The following is a 21,173-nucleotide window of genomic DNA, read 5'->3' as shown; positions in this document are numbered from 1 at the left end:
TTGATGAAAGTTTGTGTTTTTGCTGTGAATAATTTGACAAAGTTCTTAGTTTGGATTGGAATTTTGGCAGTGCAAATGAGAAGCTCTGCAGCCATGCTTTCTGCGTATTCCATGTAAACAGTTCTTCAGGATAGAGAACAGAAGGGGTTTGATGTGCACTTACTGCTGTCCCCCATCCCTAACATACAAATGTCCCTCAAAGTAAGTCATATAGTGGAGCCGTTTCTTGCTCAAATGGTTTTAACTGCCGACGGTGAACTACTACAAGTGTAGCTGGTCTTTTTTAGAAGTTGATGTACGTGAGGAACCTGAAAGATACCTTTGACTTGGGTTATGGTGTATTGAACTCTATGAAGCATTTTGAAGTGATTTGGTGAATAGTGTGCTCATCTGCAACTCTTTTGACAACAGCATGGAATCCAGCATAATGGCGTAGAGGCTTTGGCATTGTGCTGCTAAGCCTGAGGGCATAGGATCAAATACTGGCCACAGCAGCTGCATTTTGATGGAGACAAACTTAAAAAACGGTCATTTGCCATTCATTGGGCGCACATTATAAAAACCCCAGGTGGTCAAAATGAATCCGGAGGACCTATGATGGCATGCCTCATCATTTCATAGTTTTGTCACATAAAACCCCCCATTTTTTTTTAACAGCATGAAGTCATGTGTTCCATATTTATCTGCTTTAGTATGTGTTCTTCTGACTGTGCAAAGAATCTCCTGTTTGTTAAAGAAGAACTTTAACTCTCTCACTGATCTGTTGAAAAGAAAAGGTTTCATATGTCGAGCGATCGATTGACACAGCAGCCAACTCTCTAGGCAGGCAAAGTGCCCAACAGGGTTTATTCCACACTTATATAGTCATGGATGCTGTGCTGCCATCCAGCAGTACTGCCGTACACTACACCCTCCCTTCGGTAAACCAAATAACAAAACAGAGGAACTCTTACTCCGAAAGAAAACATTCACAGGTCGAGCCTTCTCGGCCTGCAGATGTTTCTGCTGAACCTTGAGACACGTAGCATAGAAGTAGAATCGTGGGGTGCCTCTTCCGTGGAGGTGCTTTCCTGAGGCAATGCGGTTCTCTGGTCTTGGGCTGCTTGAGCAGCTCCAGGCATTGTTGTGGACATGGCGGTCTGCACCGCGGCAGGAGTTCCAGGTTAGCTCGTAGTGCATTCCACAGGACGTCCCATCATTGGAACCAGGTGCATCCGGTTACGCTGGAGTACAGCCGTCGGAGTTTCCACCACGTAGGAGCGGGGGCGTTGAGCTGGCCCCATGATGGTCACGGGGGAGGTGATGTCCCATACCCAGACCCGCTCACCAGCCTGAAGAGGCTGCAGTGTGCGAGCCGTGTGTATTCGGTTGAAGTTGGATGCTTGGCGCCTCCGGTTGTCCTGGTCACGCCAAGTGAATGGGACCGATGGGGGCCAATCTGACTCCAGCTGGTGCGATGTCTTCAGTACCCGGCTCTGTAGGCGCCTGCCCATGAGCAGCTGAGCCGGGCTCACTCCGTTTACCCCAGGGGTGTCCCAGTATGCCAGAAGCGCCAGGTAGGGATTATCCGCCTTCCGCAGCAGGTACTTGACCGTCCTCACTATCCGCTCCACCTCCTCGTTCGACTGTGGAAAACGGGGGCTGCTTGGGATGTGGCGGATGCCGTAGGACTCGATGAAGGCGGAGAACTCTCTTGCAGCAGATTGAGGACCGTTATTGCTGCGCACCAGACTCGGGATCCCGTGGCGCGCGAAGATGCTCTTGATGACGTTGATGACAGCAGGTGCTGTCATCGAGTGCAGGCTGATGACTTCCGGAAAGCATGACCGGTAATCCACCAGAAGGACGTAGTCCTGGCCATTCATATGAACATGATAGACACCCACCTCTTCCTAGGACAGAGTTGGAGTGTTTGACGGCAGTATGGGCTCCGAGCGCTGCACCCTGGTTTCGGCGCATGTGGTGCAGTTAGCCACCAGTGTGTCTATCTGGTTGTTGACGCCCAGCCACCAGACTGATTCCCGAGTCAGAGCTTTGCACTGATTGATGCCTTGATGCTTGTCATGGAGAAGCTCGAGTATGCAGCACTGAAGTGCGGACGGCACGACGATGTGAGACCTCTTCAGAAACAGTCCTTCACAGATGTTAAGGTCCTCTTGGTACTGCCAGTACCTTTTCACATGGAGAGACAGGTGGGACTGCCAGGGCCAGCTGTTGGCGCAGTACTGAAGCAGCAGACTGCACTTGCTGTCGTTGGGTTGGGCCTGACACAGATGCTTGAGCTGCGACGAGAAGAGGTCTGGGAAGGAGTGGACGACCTCTTGTGCAAAAAGCTCGACTTGATTTGCCCAGTCGGATGGAGGGGGAATCTAGCGGGGCGCGCAAAAGCGCATCGGCAGTTGCCAACAACTTCACTGGTACGTAAAGTACTTAGTACTGGAAACGCACGAGCTTCAAGCGAAACCGCTGGATCCGTGGTGGCAGCAGGTCAACGTCCATATACCCCAAGAGCGCCCCCAGAGGTTGATGGTCTGTCTCGAGAAAGAACTGAAGTCCACGGCCGTATTCCTCGAACCTGTGCACCGCTAAGCTGGCCACCAAAGCTTCTTTCTCCGTTTGGCTGTACCGGCGTTCCATGGGTATGAGGGACCGCGATGTGAAAGCAGTGGCCCAATGCTCACTGTACTGCTGCTCCTGAAGAAGTACTGCCCCGAGGCCATAGAAGCTGGCATCAGCCAAGACCGTGGTCCTGTATGCAGTGTTGTAGCGAGCTACGCAGAGGTCTGAGCACAGCAGCTTCTTGACTTGGGAGAAGGCAGACTGCTGCGCATGGTCCCAAGTCCAGGCAGAGTTCTTGAGCCATAAGGCTCGGATCGGCGCGGTCATCTCCGAAACGTGGGGTAAGAAGCGCCCGATGTGATTCACGAGGCCCAGCAGACGACTGACCCCTGCGACATCTTTGGGTGTATGCATGGCTCGGATCGCCGCAACCTTGTCTGGGTCTAGAGAGATGCCTTGAGCGCTGACCACGATGCCAAGGAACTTGACGCTGGAAGTGGTGAACGAGCACTTCTTCTGGTTGAGCGTGACTCCTGCCTTCGCTAGCCAATGCATAACTTGTCGCAGACGGCAGTCGTACTTGGAGCGTGTCTTCCCAAAGACGAGGTTGTCGTCGATCATGTTTTCAACACCCGCTTGGCCTTCGAGGAACCGGGACATCCGCTGCTGGAAGTACTCCGGTGCTGACGTAATCCCAAACGGCAGCCGGAGAAGCAATAGCGGCCAAACTTGGTTATGAACGTGGTGTATTCTTTGGACTCGGGGGACAGCTTGACCTGGTGGAAGCTCAATGTGGCATCTGGGAGAAAACAGTGGCTTCTCTGAGCAACCCGAGGCATTGTTCCACAGTAGGAAGCACGTGACGTTCTCGGAGAATCAACTTGTTGAGGTTAGTCAGGTCCATGCAGAGCCGATAGTCGCCCGAGACCTTGGGGACGACAACCAGTCCAGCACACCAGTCTGTGGGTGTGTCCACCCAACGAAACACACCCTCTGCTTTTAGCTTGTCTAGCTCAGTCTTGACGACATCACGGAGAGGGAGTGGAAGGCGCCTGGGTACGCTCAAGGAGGAAGGCATAACGTTGTGTTGCAGCCTGATAGTGTAGGCTTCGGGGAGCACCCTAAGTCCTTGGAAGAGGCTGAGATCGAGACACAAATCGCCTGTGGGCTGTGGAGTCCCCGAGACTTGGTCGGCAAACATGCAGATGCCCAAGGCTTGGATTGCCAGGAAGCCCAGCAGTGGGACCATCTTGGTTGCCAGGACGTAGCGCAGCTGCTTGGTGTACTTGCCGTGCCACGACAGGGTAGCGACATAAGTGCCTATGACTGGAAAGATGTTGTTGCCAGGGCCTTTCAACTCGCTCTTGGGGTCTTGAAGCTTTGAGGGGACGCCAAGAAATGTACTGGGTATGACAGTGACTTCGGTGACGGAGTCCACCTTGAAGGAAAATGGGCACCCATTGACGAGTACCTCGACGAACTTTGCGTTTGGGTGCTCTCCCCTACCTGCATGTAGCTTGATGGAGCTGGCAGAAGGCTTCTGTGTGTGCTTGCCGTTGATGTGCTTCTTCTTGAGGCACACATTCTCAAAGTGGCCACTCTTGCGGCAAAAGTTGCAGGACGCTGTGCAAGCCGGACAGTTGGTGCGAGGGTGTGATGCCCGCCCGTAGAATGGGCACAGCTGCTGGGTTGTCTTATCAGCTGGCGCTGGCTTTCCCTTGTGAAGGCAAGTGGTGTCGAAGGCGAGCAACAATGAATCAGCCAAGTCACAAGCCTTGCTTTATCGTTATCAGTATCTTCGTGTTGGTGAACGGGCGTGAGCGCTTCGTGCAACATAATTCTCGGGTTCCGACAAAGCTGGTCCGAGAGCTTGCGGTCAAACAAGCCCACGAAAAAACGGTCTCGAACGAGCCACTCTTTGATGTCGGGCGAGGAGTAGTTGCTGCGCTTGACCATCTTCCGGAGCGCAGCGAAAAACGCGTCGGCCATCTCACCCGGTTGCTGCGTACGGCAGTGAAAGCACGCTGACTCGTACAGCTCATTCAGCAGGTGAACAAAGTGGTCAGTGAACGGCTTCTTCCCGGCGGCGACGTCCTTCAGGTCTGCCTCTCACCGCGTAGTGGATGCGAGGACAACCCTGGCTTGCGCGCCCATGCAGTAGAGCATGGAGCACACTTCGACCTCCTTCGGCATAGCGTAGTGTCCAGTGACAAACGAGTAGTCCTCGCACTGCAGCAGTCATGAGGGCCAGGAGCTGGGGTTGTCAAAGTCAAATGTCGGTGGTGGGTGCAGCTGGGCCATTGCCTTGTAGGAACAGAGCGGCCGGCGAAGCAGCGGATGTCCCAGCGGAGCCTTCCCTGGTGGCCATGACGGAGGGAAGGTGACTTCTTTGACAGAGAGCAGCGGCGGCGGGGCCAGGCCGTGTGTCGAAGCCGCAAGTACGGGATCAGCGGAGGCAGATCCCGCCCACTTCTGACACCATGTCAAGCGAGCGAATGACACAGCAGCCAACTCTCCGGGCAGGCAAAGTGCCCAACAGGGTTTATTCCGTCCTTATATAGTTGTGGATGCTGTGCCGCCATCCAGTGGTACTGTCGTACACTACATCATTAGTGTGCACAGATCAACTCTGGCTCCAGGATGGCAGTCCTGTTTGTTTAGAATACTATAGCATTCAGCCTTCTGAACCTTGGCCATAGAAAATAGTCTGTCTGCTGTGTTCAGCTTTTCAGGTTATTCATAGTGGGACACCCAATGCTGTTGTTCACAGAAACCTGGTCATTTTGCTGAAGTGTGTTATATACATCAGTGACATACTTCTGGAGGCTTTGTGTTCCATGCACATTAACTGTCTCTGCTTGCTGTGGTATGTCTGTAAGCTGTATGTCCTTGTAGCCTAGAGGTCATATTTTGCCACGATTCTTTTCATTTTCTGTTTGTTATGCCCTTTATCATTGCACCCTCGCTATCTCTGAGATCAGCCATTGCGTACACAGGTTATCAAAGATGAATAGAATCGGAGGAAAAGAATCCTTGTGAAATATGGCTCCAGCTGTGACTTTAAGCTGGGTATGAATCAGGCTTAATTAGAATCAGAATTCATTTTAATCAATTACTTTTCTTCCAATGGGGTACATGCTAACAGTGACTGCAGTAGCAGATTGACTGAGATCCCTCTTGCGAGATTCTATGGGATCCTCTTTGCTGGCCAAAAGTGCCAGCATATGTTCAAGAGGATCTGAATTTCTTGGAGTCTGTTGCATACAACTGGTTTTAATGTGGACAAGTCATTCCAAATCCAGCACAATTGAATCTGTGATACAGGGTGACTTCATTGATGTCAAGATCACAGGTATTACTGATGGAACTCTACAGTCATGTGGATAGCAAAGCAGACATCAGTTCTAGTCGGAATAGAGTCACTTTCATTGACAGATTGAGTTGCTGCTACCAGTTCCTTGAATGCATATGTAGACAGCAGCATCATCGGTGCACGAGCTTGCATCAGCAGCAAAGATGTTTAGGTCTGTTCTGACAACTGTGTCTTCGATTTCTGCACACCATAACGTCAGAATTATGAGATTGTTTAGACTGGCTGCTGTTTTAATCTGTTTACGCCAAGCTTTCGCTAAAGGCTCAGGCTAAAAATCTTTGCAGCTGAAGTTTTTTCTTGATAGATTTTGCATGAACAACTTGAACAGTGACAAAATGGCTGGATAGTATATCAGGGCTACAGCTTGAAGAACGAATTCCTTCAGGCAAATTCGATGCTTGCTGTGAGCAGTGTAGCTGCCATTGTGACTTGTCCAGCCTTGCTGTATGTACTGCGTTTTGTAGTGCCCATGAATCAGGCTTAATTAGAATCAGAATTCATTTTAATCAATTACTTTTCTTTAGTCAGTAATGCTCACTGTAACTAATTTACCTTTTCAGCAACCAATTACATGTAGCCAGATACTTTATTGGCCAGACAATCTGTAACAGGTGACATAGCTTTGAGCGCTTGTAGTTGGCGAGGACTACAGCAGAATTTCCGTAGTCATGCCAAGCAGCAGCTTCGTGGATGCGCATGTTCAGATAGGCAAACACAGGCACTCAGTATTTGTTTACTCATCTTAACGCCCCACCAGATTTTGGCCGCCGAGTTGAACCGGTGCTGATATGGCTAGATAGCAATCACCACTTTGGACATTAATGCCAAGAAATCTTCTATGGATGATACTTATCAGTTTTCATTGGCTTAACTGAGAGCAGCTTATCCAAGCTCCAGAAACAATGAAGCGCTGCACTTTATAGAGGATGCAAATGCAACCAGTGTGGCATTTAGTAAGCACAATCTTGTGCGCAAGGTTTTTGTATATCGCAACATTTCCCTTTCCTCCAGCACACACATTGAGCGAGTTTTGAATCGCTGCTGATCTTTTCACAAGGAAACGAGGGAAGATGACCAAGAAAAATATTGAAAAGCAATTGTTAGCAAAGGTAAATAACATGCGAAGGGCTGTAGAGAACGCACTGAAAGAGCCAGGGCAGCTCGTTCAATTTATTGTGCTTGTGCAATGTTAGTGAAAGTTGGGAGGAAAGTAATGTAAAATTAACCGGTTACTTTTTGAGCAATTGCTTGATTACTTTCATGGGGCAGTAATTGGTCACGATAATCAAATAAATTTTTGAATGAAGTAAGTGTAATTGTAATTTGTATATTTCTTTTTAAGTGTACAAGTGTACCATGAATGTAATTTGTTTGTTCCTTGTCAACAATGTAGCAAGACACAATGCTGCAAACAGTGCCAGGATAACATTTGCTTCTGTATTTTGGGTGCAGGAAGCGCTATGTGTACGTTGTGCACTGCCCAGATGGCCCTGGGCTCAACTTTCCGCTGGTTGTAACACCTAATGGAGTGTACTGTCGTCGAGAGGGCCTTGGGGGCCACTTTGTTTGTGGCAAGTCGCCTGCTCCTGTAAGTTGTGCACCTTAATTTTTGGTATGTGCTGTTTAATTAACCAGCGCATTACTTTGTCCAGCTTTTGGCTTTTCACTTAATTTCTAAATAACAATTTGTGGAAGTGCTGCACATCAGAGCACTGCACTAGTCAGGTCAATAGGCTTTCCACTGTATGCTCCAGCTGGTGGACATGTGCCCAAACCTCCTTCTTGGACAAGGTGTTTGCATTTCGAGAGTTTGGTAGGAAGATGCATTTGTTAAATGTTGTGCGTGTTCAGAGTGGCTGCATCATCAAAATAGCAGGAAAGTAATATTTCACTCAAAATGCGTTGTACATCACGTCATTTCAAGGGTGCCACTCTGCCTAGCTGTTCTCTATTAAGGTAGTGGCTACAGCTGTTTTGTTAAATTATGGGCATCTCAATTTTATTTTCATGGTTAAGGCTTAATTGTCATCAGGAGGTCTTTAAATGTGCAATTGAGAATTTTGTGGTGGTACAATTCTTATTGTCCCTGTAAAACAGAATACTTATTATGTGGTTTAGTGCACAAATTTGAATATTAACTGCAGGCTTTACTAATGTTGCCAAATCCAATGCCTTCTCTGTGTACTGCTGTCAAAGATTATGTGCTTTTGTTTTTGAAGGGGGCTATGTCAACGTGAGATATTTTGCTGGAGTGTTGGCACTTCAAGTACAGGTTCGAGGATACGGGTGCATATAAGAGAAATGGTGATATTCCATTCTATGGCGAAAAATGTTCTTTCTTACATCATACATCTCATACACCCCTGAGCAAAAGTATACCGACCAAAGATTCTGCGACAGAGCCAATTTATTCTTCGTCTATGAATGTAACTTAAAATTGAGAACTGCAGTTTAGACTTGGCATTTCGAACTTTCTATTGCAATTGTCCATTTCAGTTTGTAAAGAAAGTCAGTTTTTTCAGGGAGCCTGTGGTTCATATATTCACGGGTGTACATCATTCCATACATTCTCATGTGTGAGGAAGAACATTTTTTGTTTTTTTTTTTGGGGGGGGGGTGACATGGGTGCATGCCATTGATAGACAGTGAAATGCAGGTGAGGGTTTTCACATATAATGTTGCAATTGTTTGCTGTCTATATACTTCATGTGCTCTCTATGAAATTTCCAAGGCATTTCATGAAAGGAAAAGTGATTTTGACCAGGAGGTGGTATGAAGCTACAATTGGAAACTCAAGGGTTCTTCAAAAAACACACGCTAGAAAACAACAAATCTTTGCAGTTGAAGAAATAAGTTTACCTTGGTTCAAGGATAAATCCTGGTACTAACAACTTTCTAGTGCAGTCACTGTACTGTAACTGAGCTAGTAAGGAGGCTAGTAGGCCAGGAGCAAATCTATTATTTACTACTCAAAGCACAGGATCACTGATAAGCAAATGAGTTTTGCTAAAATCTGCAAGCTGAAGGAAGTTTTATGTCATCAGCTTAAAGTAGCCACGAAGGTCCAAAGGAAATCTATACATGTTCCTCAGAAAGCTTCGCAATTGAAATAAGTTTTATTCTGATCCAAGAGTTGAGTGACTGCCTCACAAAGGTGGTGGTGCCAGGCCTGGTGCCCAGATCTTTAAATGTGGAGTCTTGTTATCATGGTACTTTAGACGAGATCTATAAGGGGGAAAAATAATGTTAATGTCAGCTGTTGGTCCCTTTAAAGCTTGTGAAAGGTTGGTGGGGCCTTTATGTCATTAGCAGATATAGTTGATCATATCTTTCTTTCTCAGTTGCATCCATTTCACTATTCTGGGTCCACTATTATATATTTCCACTCTATGTGGAGAAGCAGAGCTTTTTCAGAAAGCCTTAGCTTCATTATTCATGCAAGGACTAATGCATTTTACAACCGTAGTGTGAATATGTCGCAAAAAATAACTACATTGAATGACAATTGTGCATGCATCCTATATTGATTGAGTCCGCTCACTGCCAAATGGCTCCCTTAGGTGGCTTTCTTATGTGGACAAATCAAATGTTTTTTCCATGAAGGGGGAAAAAAAGTAGCATGTCTATTGGCAGGTAGTGGTGTGCGTGGGCCTGTACATGCTGGTGTATAGACGTGCGAGTTCATGATGCAAGAATATTCACGTAACATTCAACCAGTGTCTTTCCTGGTGATATAAGCTCTTCAAAATGGAGAGAAAAAAAATTTTTTTTTCATAGTGAAGCTTTTGGACACTGTATCAATACCCATGTGACCCTTGACAGAGCATTTAGTGCGACTAACTTTTAAAGGGACACTAAAGACAAATATTAAGTCAAGCTAAAGTCATAGATTAGTGCTCGAGAAACTCTAAGGCATCAATATAATTGCGAACAGAGGCTTAATAATCGAGAAAGTGAGGTAAATGCGGGACATGATTAGGGACTCCCCCGGGGCATTCAAGTACTTGCTTGATGATGAAAGCACTCCCGAGTTAAATTCTGTCAATAAAAAAAAACATAATTGTATTGTATTATAAGATGAAATAAAATGCTGCTTGTCCAGTTCTATTTCATTTCATGAAAAAAGAACTCATTGAAATCGTTGACGACGACGCGGGTGGTCGAAAGATTTCATTTTCGCTCGACTCTGCGCTGCCCACGCATTCACGTTTCAGTAGATTTGTCATTGCGTAGTGCTGTGCTGGTTTTGCTGGCTCGCGAAACTCGCACATACTACAAGTAGCAGACATTTCAACTTCTATGTGATGTCATGGGATGCCCGAATGGTCTATGCCACTTGACCAAAAGCAGCTGCAGCGGCGAATCCACGGTCTTGGCTTGGTACCGCCCTCTGTCGGGTGCCATTTTACTCACCGGCGGCAGCAAAGGGTGGTGATGGCGTATGCAACGTCACCGCTCCCCCGGTTGGGGGTGGCAAGAGATTTGAATTTTGAAAAAGGTATTTGGACCCTTCAGATGCAATTTTCTCATAAACTAAGTCTTTTCTTGGCACAAAACAAATGTTGCAAGGTTTCTGGAATGGTATTTAAACAGTCCACGTCAACTTAGTATTGGCCTTTAGTGTCCCTTCAAAGCTTTGCTTTCCTCGTCATACTTTTGCCTTGATACATGTAGAAGTTTGCTTGCAGTTGGAGTGAGCATCTGTAACATGATGAGCTGGAGGTGGGTGTGGTGTACTTGGTTCATGGTGAAACTGTGTGACTGAAATATAGTCAGAGGCATGTAGCAAGAATTTTTCTGGAGGTGAAACAGCGCTCACTCCGGCGTCCCAATAAAGTCATGGCGGAGGGCACGGTGCTGATGTGCCCTCTGTTGTATGAGTCGGCTCTCAAGGAAAGGGAGGATGCGCACAGTGTACTCGGTATGCTCGCGCTTCAAGGCTATCTAGGACCATGCACCGCTAGCCACGTCTACGCGTGGATGAATGCGCTCGTTTATGATATCGGCGCTTACTTCCCCATATTTGGAAGCAGCGGCACAAACACAAGTCTGCAGACTCGTGACAAACATGGGAAGTGGTAAGGTGCCCCATCTCATCTTGCTTAGCATCGCCAGCAGCGTGCATGCTCCTATCTTGACCCACCAAAGTCTCTGTCTTAGCACGCTTCATGTACGTCACGTTGGCTTTTATTTGTTGCAAACTGAAGAAAAGTAGCTGGGACAGTCTAGAAATATTGACGATGGAGCATCTGGCATGGGGCTGACAGACGTTGTCTGCACAAGGATACTGCTGCAGTGGTGGAACAGCTGCACCAATTGCATCCATATACTTCATGCCGCGTCAATAGTGGCCTTTGTGCCATCCTGCGCCAAAACGGCATTTTAGTGGAAAATTGAACCGAGCCTGCGCCAAGGTATTTATAAGAAATCCTCCTTCCGTTAACGCTTAGCAGCTAGCAAAACTGAAATCAAAACCAACAGCATGCCATCATCATCATCGTAGAAGAAAGCAGAGGCCCGTCCATAGAGTTTCTCACTATATAGAAGAAAGAAACTCTAAGGCCTCGTCAGAGTTGTTCGGTTTGTCATTCGTGCATTTCTCTCTGACGAACGCACAATGTAGTGCCCCTGTACCGTCTTGCTGGTGTTTTATTTTGGTGGTCATTAAACCTGGTCGCATGCTACCCCGGAGTTTGCTGAAAGAGGATGTCACATTTTAGGATTAAAGGTGAGCTTTTTCGATGTTTGGGTGTAGCGGGCTTTGCAAAACAGCCGCTGCAATCGGGATTGCACGTGGTGCATACTTAAGCATGGTATTAGCGAATGAGGTCGAATGTAGTACACCGTGAGAGCTGGCACTTCAATGGGTGCCGCCATGCTGGTTGATGCATAACTTTTGCGTCGAGCTTGGGTCGCTGCGCTGTTTGTCGCCGACGCAAAGCCCTCTTTGCGTCTCAGACATGCACACTAGTGCTGACGCTTTTTTTTTTTTTTGCGGCCGCAAAAGCTTTGTGGCCCCTATTCGAAAACTCCGTAATGTGCATGGCATGAGTATATTGCATGATCTCATGTTGTGGGGCTCTTGCACTTGCTCTAGGGACAAAGGAACGACAACACAGTAGTGCAAACAATCACAAGGGCACTTATTGCACCTTTTATACACTAATGCTTGCTAGCTAAATTGCTATCCACAGAATGTGCCGATGGGTGCTACAAATATAGGAAGTTCGACTCACCGAGTCTGGATATCGAGCGAATATGTTTGCCCCGTGCTGGACACCAACGCCTGGTTGTTCGCGTGTACGGTCATGCGAACGGTGGTGAATTCGAACGATCGTGTTCTTCCATTCCAGTATCCTGCTCCTATGCCTCGCAAGACGGTCTCGCAGAAGCATGGATCTGCGCATACGCGGAACATCCACACTGCTTGCTGATCCCGAGCCAAAGAGGAAGAACTTCCACGTTGTTGTGCCCGACTAATCCCGCCGTCAGGTGGCGTTAGCAGTGCAACACTCGCACCATCTCTCATAATATGTTGCAACCGCACCAACCGTCGCCAGCGCTTAACTACAGGGAGAAACCGGATTACAGGAGATGCGAGAACCATGTGGAGAAAACAATATCAGGGGACGCGTGAGAGTCGAGCATCCCCACAATGTTCATTGTAGGTGCACATACTTGATCGGTCTTGCGGTGAGCCTTTGCCCACAAGCCGTAACTGTCGCGCTGTGTTGCATCCTGGGTTAATAAACGAAACACACCTTTGTTGGCGATCTGTATGCGGTGCTACCTCTGCGCCGCATTGACGAACCCGGCTATAGCGCCTTTTGTGGCGTGGAGGAGCATTGCGTCCTTTCCTGACCACGCTTGCCGGGTAAGCTTCGTGCAAACCCATCTCCACAACATAACGACTAGATCAGTTAAAATTTGCATGGTATCTGGTAAGCACACGTGCATTGGACCATGCACCAAAAGTGCTTGCTGCTGCGCCAAATTGGCTTTTTGCCTGCGCTAGGACCTGTGCCAAAGGATGAAATGGCTGTTCCACCACTGCTGCTGGTAGCTCATTACAGGAGTAGCTTGGCATGTTATTTGAGCAGTACTAAGCAGTTACTACTGCTGAAATATCCATCACTTTTATTTCTTGACACTATTGATTGAAATCAGCGAAAACTTACAAAATCATCACAATTTTTGTGCGTTGCGCCCATAAAAGAGCATGTAAACAATAAGAACACACCTGCTGCATCATCTGTCGTGCTGTGATGAAAACTGCGTTTCCCCTCACCAAACTGTCCTAAAATACTTCGTGCTCAGAGATATATTGCAACAAGTGCAAAAAAGAGACTAGGAATTAGATACTGTTATATCCAGCTCTTTTTCTTGCTCTTTTTCATCCCAGGATGAAGAACCAGACGTTGGGGATCTTGATGTGGATTATTCATTCTTCGATAAAGCAATTTTGCCAACACTTGCACACAGGATTCCAGCTTTCAAGTCCTTGAAGGTGAAACTTCATCTATAATATGTGCAAGTGTTATTACATGTAGTTGGTACGTTACTATTTTTTTACAGGAGCCTTGGCACACTTTTTAAGAGGTATAGAAAATATGTCTTGCTTTATCTTGTTTGTGATTTCTCTATTTTCTTTTTTAACAGGCAGCACCCCAGCGACCACCAATCTAAAGTGGTAGTTGATGCACTAGATTCTAATATTTCCCTCAATTCCCTCAACCCAGTTAATTAAGTGGAAAACTTTCTACTTATGATGAAGGGCCAACATTTGGCATGACAACACCTTGGACTCTGTGGAGATGCCCAGTGGTTGCACAATATTTACAAATACAGAATGGAGCACACAAATTTGCAGGGATGGACGAAAATAAAAACATTTACAATGACAGTGTTGTGCACTATGGAGGAGCCAGGATCACTTCAGCAGATGAATCACTACCATAAATGCAAAACCAAATTCCTTTATTGGGCTTTTTTAAGACTGGATATTTATAGGTTTTATTTAGCGCAGTCGAGTAAATCTTTTTTGCTCTATTTCAAGGCACCATTTGGTCATGATGCCTATAGAAAGCCGGCCAGAGGCCATGGGGCCTTGTGGACTGCCATAAAGACGAAAGGTGGCAAGGCTTTCAAGAGATTTGAAGCAAAGAGAAGGGCAGTCTTTAGAGCGGAACTGTAGGACCCTTGTTATGTTTACAGCAATAATATCTGGCTTAACCTCTGCATGGGTGCATTGTCTGTACTCCGTTTCATACTTAGCACGCAACGTTGTCAAAGCTACATAAGTAGTGTGGACATTGAAGTATCGCAAACAAAAAACAAACAAGTGGCATATTTTCAATCACAGTGAGTTTGTATTGACTTGCAAACCAATACTGAAACTTTGATGGATTACGATTGAATTGCAATTGGTGAGTACTTGGACTACAATCGGCACAAAACCCTTGTTGATGCCAGCAAGCTGTCGGCTCCAAGAACCTACCATCCAGCCTTCAGTAGAGTCATTGCCAAAGAGCTAGTGCACCTATGCAACAGGCTTAGTATGCCAGAGCTCCTTGAACAATGTTTGAGGATGCAGACACACACTGTAAATTCATTCAATGTGTTAGTGTGAAAGAGGTGCCTGAAGATGGAGTTTGAGTCCCTTGGAACAGTAGAGATTTACAGCAGCCTTGGCGGTGCTAAACTTCAATGAGAGTGCATGCGGCATATCAAGGGAGTGCTAGAGAAGCAGGAGCTGGATTATGGAGTCCAGACAAAAAGGCACATCCAGCAAACAACTAAGGGAAGCATTTCACATGCACAGACAGGGGTACTTGACAGCTCTAAAGCTGAAAAAACGAGAGGACGACTTGAGGCAATTGCAGCCGAGTAGGGTCGTCTTGAAGAGGGCTGAACTTATGCATTAGGGGCCTTTCACTAATTGCTATTTACCGTAAAGTAGCATACTCTACAAGCTGAGCTCCATGCTCCTCCCTGTCGCAGTGCGTTGGCTGCCCGCCGCTGGATGATGTAAGTAGAACATTGCCTTGAGGAGTGCTGGTTTGCACTCGCTGCAGCCTCCCAGTTTCAGTTTCACGCGCCCTAATAGTCGAATTTCATCGTGCTGCAATTCCGCGGGTAATCACATTTTTATAGATCCAAAAGTTGATATCGCTTGTATTGAGAGCTCGCCTTAATTTCCCAATTACGATGATCCCGCTGAAACTAAAAGTTCTAAATTTAATGCATTTTTAAAAATTAGCGACTAAATGCTGTCTATCACTTGTCACCTCATAGTTACCACCACTGATCGTATGTCTCCGAAGGAACCGTCGTTTTATTTCAAAATTGGCTATTTTTAAACATTACTTAGTCTTTGTAGGAACACCCTGTATATACGGCAGCAAGTCCAAGTGTGTTGCCGAGTGATGGTGCACACATTGCCAGGCGATGAATGCGCGGCGTAGTGGCACATGTGCTCCAATGCTTATTTATGAAGTCCATTCCTTTGCTAGTCATCACATTTCCTACCTTCCAGTCACAGTGTTCTTGCAGGTGTTGAATGGTAGGTTCTGACCTGTCACTGCCTTGGGAAATTATCACAACCCATGCAGCTGCTTCAATTAGAGTCGACACCATGTTTGATGTACTGAATTCCTATGCTCATATCGAACCCTTTTGTTCTCCCTGCAGTTTTATTATACCCAGGTTCAGCTCTAGTGATCTCTATTTCTTCATTGGACTTGTGCAAATGAAGCTTGCTTGTAATGCACACAGGTGCATCTCAGCTTGTAGCTTCTTGTAGTGTGGCTCTAGTTTTTAATTAATAGATCCATAATAGGCATTCGTCGGGTGTGTATGAGGAATTAAAAGATGTTATGGTGGCCTATCTTATCTGCAGCGTCAAGTGCAAGCAGGAACTGCTCACAGGTGTGTGTGCATACACACACACTCTCTCTTTCCGACATTGTTGTATAATAGATTTTTTTGGCATGTAGAGAGATGTTGATGTAGCAGCATATTGGAAACTCCGTCTTTTTCCGTAGATTTCTTTTACGACTGCTACAGACCTTACCTTCAGTATCATCAAGCCGAGTTTTTAGCAGTAGAAATGTGCGCAGCTTGTGCATGCACCTTGCACCGACAACTCTGCATGGAAAGGTCGGGTTGGACAGATTATTTCTGCATACGAATGGCACCGCACAACAGTTTGTGATAATAAGCAGTGCGCAAAAGCCACGCCATCGGCTCCTTAGCACATGCTCTTTGATTGGCAACATCATGCAAACCCATGCAGCAGCTGCCACCAGGGAAGGCAGCATGCCACATATATGGGCCCACTTGTTCATTTTGCAGGCAGAAGTTGTTCACTCATATATATGTGTGAACACGCAAGGTGCCACATTATATTTTATGAAGTAGATAGGCTTTTCTTTAAACGTGGTAAAAAGGTAGGTATGCAAAACATATTGTGCCATAAACTTATGTTTCCGGTTGGGCTCTAAAGAAATGTATTATAAATGCTTGCTAGGCAAGCTGTTTCATGGTACTGATTAAGACTAAACCAGTGCAGAATGCATTTGTCATATCCACTTCTCTGATCCTTGTTTCATTTTCTTTCTGCAGTGATTTTTTTTTTTCAACTGACTTAAAACATAGTATTGATAGAGACCACAAAGCTAATAAAAAAAAATGCTGATGATTTCTTAAGATGAGTGCCAACAAAGTACAGTTGGTTTCTTCCATGTGGAAGGCTTTGTTCTTTAACTTGGTAAATGTTAGCTGAGGCATGCTGTGAAACATATTTCGAAGGGGGATGAAAGTATTCTGCCTTCTCCTGTAAGATTAGCAATAGTGAAAATGTTCTCGTGTTTTGCTTTTATGTGGGTAATGATGAAGCATGCTTTACTAATCTAAGGTCGATAGATTATCATATTTTGTGTATTCACTTTATCAACTCCTACAACATCCTTGAATTATTTCACTTCATATCTTTTGCTGCATTATTGTATAATTGTTACTACCGTATTGTCCGGTGTATAATCCTTGTTTTGGTTTTTTTCATCGGTGCATTTTATAGAACAGTACGAACTATATACATTTTTTTTGTTTTTTCCCCCGGGAAAAAAAAAAAACACTTGTCAAAATTGGATTGGATGCTATGGCCACGTGAAGTGCGCTGGGTTGACGTCCTCCGACAGTTGTGTTCGGGTTGTGTGCGCACTATGACGGTACTGGGTTCTTCTTGTGATCGAGTTGCCAAGTGCCGTGCAAGAAGGATGGAGCAGCAACACAAGCGGCGGCAGGCGGACCGCAGGTCGACCGATTCCGAAGTCGTTGCATCTGCAGGTCGCTTTCAAGATACGGCATGTGCCACAGCGCAAACTACGTAGTTACTCGCTGTGGTTGCTTAGTGGCAATAGTGTTGGGCTACTGAGCACGAGGTCGCGGGATCAAATCCCGGCCACAGCGGCCGCATTTCGGTGGGTTCCAAATGCGAAGACACCCGTGTACTTAGATTTAGGTGCACATCAGAGAACACCAAGTGGTCCAAATTTCTGGAGTCCCCCACTACGGCGGGCCTCATAATCAGATGGTAGTTTTGGCACGTTAAACCCCATAATTTAATTAAACTACGCAGTTGCTACCAGAATACAAGCCACCACCCCCCCTCCCTCCCGCGCTGCCTTCCCGCTTTCCTCCCTCGTGCGTGATTCGACTCACCGTCACACGCTATCACTCGCACATACAGCATACGGCGCGCGAGGACAATGTTATCACCCTTAGACTGTACGGAACATCGCAGTGACCATGGCAGCAGAAATGCGCCCGGAGTGTCCATATTAGAGCATTTTAGTTGAGCGTCTTTACGGTTCACTCCGCTCCGAGTTGTTGCCCCACTAAGCCACAGCGGAGTGGCGGGCGATTTTCACATCTTAATAGACAGTTTTAGCAGAGCATTCCTTACGCTCCACTCTGCGCACATTTCACGCGCACCGGTGGCTGCATAGAATGCATCGACTTCACTTACCTAACAAGCGCGTCTCCCAGAAACACCAGTTATGTGCTCTCAGCTGGGTTGTAAAACAACAAAGAAAGCAACTAGACGCACCCCGATGCTCTGCAAAATTGGGTTCCTAGTGTATCGTGGGCAGCGTTCTACATTCCACTGCCGCCATGAGCATTGTGTTTTGCGCAGGCGCATCTGTGTTCCATGTAGTGTTCTGCTGAGAGGCTGTGTGCAAATTGTTATGATACGCCGGTCCGAGCGGAGCGGACCGTAAACACTCTCCTGAAACTCTCTAGTTAGAAGTTTAGCCTAGCGGAGCGAATAGTTCGTAGTTGCAGCACCCTCTGGCCAAGTTCAGGGTAATGAAAAAAAAAAAAAACACCCATTGATCAATTTCATAAAGTAAAACGAATATATATAATAACTATATATATATATATATATATATATATATATATATATATATATATGACTATATATATAACGTACACTCGTAATGCGTTACTGGTCCATATTATACTGTGGAAAATAAAGCGCAGTCTTGGGGAACGCCACGTGATAGCTAGTGAGCTTGCTTTTGCATCCAATTCAATCCTTTCTGATGCCAATGCTAGCCAACACACTGCGCAGCATGCTCCGTCCAGGCAGCTTGTAAGCGTACCGTGTTTGTCACTCCACTAACCCGCTTGTGGCTAAGTGGAGGGCACATGCGCATTCACGTTTCCGCTCCGCTCTGCTGCTGAGCAGAGCGCAAAAACGCCAAACTAAAACACTATTATTGCATGTTCGTAATCCACGTTCATGAAGTGAAACGTCACTATCTTTTTTAAGTCACTTACCGAATGAACAGGTGCGTCTTGTGCGCCTTGTATGCGTTTTTTCTTGAAAAACTGCCGTTTTGGGGAGGTGCGACTTATACAAAGGCAAAGGTGCGATATAGACCGGAATATATGGTGCATGTCACTTAGCACATTTTACAAATAAGCTACCATGGGATTAAATGCACATCATGAAAAGCTGTTTGCTTATCTTTGTATTACAGGTGAAAAGTGCCTGGGCTGGATTCTACGACTACAACACATTAGACCAAAATGGTTGCGTGGGACGGCACCCTTGTTATAACAATGTTTTCTTCGCAACTGGATTCAGTGGACATGGCATCCAGATGGCACCTGGAGTTGGTAGGGCTATTATGGAGCTCATACTTGATGGCAAATATGTCAGCATTGACTTAAGACGTTTTGGCTTGGAGAGATTTATACATCAAGAGCCTATTAAAGAGGCTAGTATTGTGTAGTACAAGTGCTAGCGGTCTCAAGGCCACAGTGTAATATGTTATATTATGGGACTTGCACGGTAGAAGTGCTGTCTGCCCATTTCAAATTCCAAATGAAAGATTTACCTGCTGTGGGAGTATAGTCAGCCAGCATGTTTTATTTGGTACTGCTGCAGCCAAATGTGAATGCCTTTAAAAGCTTGCATCAACTTGTTCAGCTTGTTCAGAAAGTAGAAGCTCGAAAAATAACCATCCTAGCACATCATCTTCACATATGTCAGTAGTAGACATACAAAATGTTCTTGATCTCAAAGCCGGAGTATGAAGTGCTATACGCCTATTTTAAATACGGAACAAATGGCTTGCCTGCAGCAGTAGTAGCATAGTCATTGTCCACCCCACTCTATACATTTTTGGGGTGCTGCAGATAGAGCCAAATGTCAAGCTTAAAATTTACTTCTACAGAGCTTTAGAAAATACCTTGAACCTTCAAGGTGAAAAATAAAGTGCAAAGCTTTTAATTTTTGTTGTGAACATGCACATGCATGGTGGCAGCAGCCACCCTAGCACATCACGTTGACACCTAGAAGTTTTTGAGGTAGTACAACTATGCTTTAGATATAGATAAATCAGCCTTTAATGTCAAATGCAGGCACATTGGATATTGGGAATTCATTCACATAAATGTAAATTATTCAGCAGAAAATGTTCTGAACACAAATGCAAGGTGCCCTGAACTCGGATTTGTTATGGAAGTTTTGTTATGACAGGCTCCTGTTACCAACACAAGCTGAGAACTAGCATTCTGAAGTGTCTGTTGTGCCACAATAAAGAGATGCCATTGCCATTACTTTTCCGTGCATTATACCAAAGCCTTGAATGACACGCGCTGGCAGCATTGGTGCATATGCACTGTATTTTTTCTTCCTTCACTCCCCTAGCACATACTGTCTACAAAGAAGATTGATGAAACAAGTGACAAAAAGGGGGGAGGGGGGTATTCTACCTCCAGATTAAGCCGTAGTAGAAGGCTCTTGCTGCAGACACAGCTGCCTTTCAGCAACCTTGCAATACACAAAACGTCTTTGCCTGCTACAGCATTGCCAGCTGTAGGCACCACTACATGAACAGATTCCTCCACTCCCAGAATTTGCTTTGTGCACAAAACCCTGAACTAATTCTATAGCACCTAAGCTGCGCAGCGGTTAACGCGCCTGCATTTCAATACGTATTTGTTTTACACCATCTCAACTGCACATTGCCACAAGGAAGAGTTTGCTATTGAAAACAGAGTCCAGTGTTTTGAGCTGTTTTCCATTTTAAATGCCACAGGGGCGAGAGTTTGACCCACAGTGAAGGTGGTGGGTGAGGGTTTATTTTTTTACCATATGACAAAGGTGACGCTGATTACAACAGTGTAACAAAGAACGGACAGGCACAGGAAACCCAATCTCGAACTTATAAAAGCTTTAATAGACATTTCTGTGTGTGTGCACTTGGGCAGACAATGCGACATCCACACCACATCCATTGCTGTTGACCATCACTGCATGGCGATACCATTGGTGTCGCGGCCAGTTTGTGTTGAAGGGCCCCTTTAAGATACGCCTGACAACTTGATGCACTATATTGACTGAATACAGTTAAATCTCAATATAACGAACTTCAATTTTTATACGTATCTTTTTCTAGCACGGCCGTGGCTGTGCACGGCTGTCAGTGCAGCTGAGCACCCTGTTTTAGAAGCAATATGCTGCGTTTGCAAAGAGTGGGCATGCCGAGATGGTGTGGCATCATATGCGCTGTCTTGCAAGGCATTTTGTATGGAAGCTGCATAGTGTCTAGTTTCGAAGACTCAAAGCAAGAGGCAGACTGCTCCCTGCTGCTGGCGCTCTTCATGACAGCGTCGACACTTATCAACTGCGGAGGTGGAGTGGATGTGAAAGTGTGGCTGGCTT

At 46.0% G+C, this 21,173-nt stretch overlaps 1 protein-coding gene across 2 annotated transcripts in view; it reads left to right on the top strand.

The window, feature by feature from the left end:
* LOC126548150 (FAD-dependent oxidoreductase domain-containing protein 1-like) overlaps positions 1-20,065 on the top strand; it is a 62,946-nt gene extending 42,881 nt beyond the window's left edge. Inside the window, exons 7-9 of one of the 2 annotated variants that reach the window (XM_050196275.3) lie at positions 7,385-7,520; positions 13,335-13,439; positions 18,982-20,065. In XM_050196275.3, the coding sequence (XP_050052232.1) occupies positions 7,385-7,520; positions 13,335-13,439; positions 18,982-19,236 (496 nt within the window). In that variant the 3' untranslated portion in view covers positions 19,237-20,065. Of the gene's footprint in view, positions 1-7,384; positions 7,521-13,334; positions 13,440-13,591; positions 13,956-18,981 lie in introns of those variants that run through there. The other variant, XM_055063753.2, reaches the window with a different exon arrangement.
* The last annotated feature ends 1,108 nt before the right edge of the window (positions 20,066-21,173 follow it).

The sequence above is a fragment of the Dermacentor andersoni genome, chromosome 1 (genome assembly GCF_023375885.2).
Source record: "Dermacentor andersoni chromosome 1, qqDerAnde1_hic_scaffold, whole genome shotgun sequence".
NCBI classification, from domain to species: domain Eukaryota; kingdom Metazoa; phylum Arthropoda; class Arachnida; order Ixodida; family Ixodidae; genus Dermacentor; species Dermacentor andersoni.
The sequence above is the reverse complement of the archived record's forward strand: the minus strand, read 5'-3'. Positions and strand labels throughout refer to the sequence as shown.